Here is a 1,015-nt window from a genome sequence, read left to right as displayed (position 1 = left end):
TCTATATGCATAAAATAGGCTATAGTAAATCCAAATTATAAATTGAGCTGTAATTGAAGTCTGACCTCAATGAAACAATTTAATTGACCGAGTTTATTAGTATATTTTTTTAATAAAGTTTATTAGTTGATTTGTTAGATACATATAGTATTTTTGAACGATTTAACAAGGCACGGGGACTAATTAATTACGCGATAGAACCTGAGAAATTTAAAGGAAAATCTACTCTAATCCCAAAGAAATGCAAAGAATTGTAAATAGCCTCATTTTATATTTATTAAAATTTCATGCATAATTTTTATTTTTAAGACAGCAAAATATCAAAGAACGAGGTTAAGTAAAATCCCATTAGACATGCAAAAGGGTACAATAAACATGAAAAATATACGTACATACTAGTACTAGCAGAAATTAAGATCCATAATTAATCGATTTTTCTCGGCCATCATGCAGAAAGAGAAACAAAAAGAAGTTAATTCTCTCGAAGATCAAGGTCTGCTAATAAAGTTAATAATCTGATATTGGATTCAGTTTTTTTAAAATTATTAATTTTATCTGGGCTGTGGTGGCATAGTTGAGGCATGGTTTCTGCAAGTTATTGTCGGATTTGCATGTCTATTAAGGAACTCACGAGCTACTTCTTGAAGATCCCCGCCTCCTCCAGCGGCGAAGTCAGATGATGGTATCTCCGGAGATGATCCAATGGCGGCGGATGAAAATTGACGTAGGCCGATCTGCTGCCGCTGCTGTTGGAGGGAATTCCATGGGTTCATTATCGTTGGATCGAATAGTGCGGATAAGTCGTATGTTGCAGATGCTATTGAAGATGTGGGTAAGTCCGATATAGAGAGAGCTGGAGGCATGAGAAGCGGAGGTGGCTGCGGTGGTGGAGCTGGGAGCTCGAGGGTGGCTAGGTGTGCTTGCAGGTAGGAGAGTTCCGCTTGTAAGTTCACCACCTGTAAATGTCGTAAACAATTAATATTTATTTGAATATGTGAAATTAAATACGATAAAT

The 1,015-nt window shown here is 36.4% G+C and overlaps 1 protein-coding gene across 1 annotated transcript in view; it reads right to left on the bottom strand.

The window, feature by feature from the left end:
* Window positions 1-334: 334 nt before the first annotated feature.
* The window catches only part of LOC140969950 (LOB domain-containing protein 30-like), a 12,471-nt gene continuing 11,790 nt past the window's right edge, over window positions 335-1,015 (bottom strand). Inside the window, exon 3 of the mRNA XM_073431481.1 lies at window positions 335-956. Coding sequence (XP_073287582.1) covers window positions 552-956 — 405 coding nt within the window. The 3' untranslated portion in view covers window positions 335-551. The remainder of the gene's footprint in view (window positions 957-1,015) is intronic.

Source organism: Primulina huaijiensis, unplaced genomic scaffold (assembly GCF_012295235.1).
Source record: "Primulina huaijiensis isolate GDHJ02 unplaced genomic scaffold, ASM1229523v2 scaffold43163, whole genome shotgun sequence".
NCBI lineage: Eukaryota > Viridiplantae > Streptophyta > Magnoliopsida > Lamiales > Gesneriaceae > Primulina > Primulina huaijiensis.
Note: the sequence above shows the minus strand (reverse complement) of the source record. Positions and strands in the feature narration are given on the sequence as shown.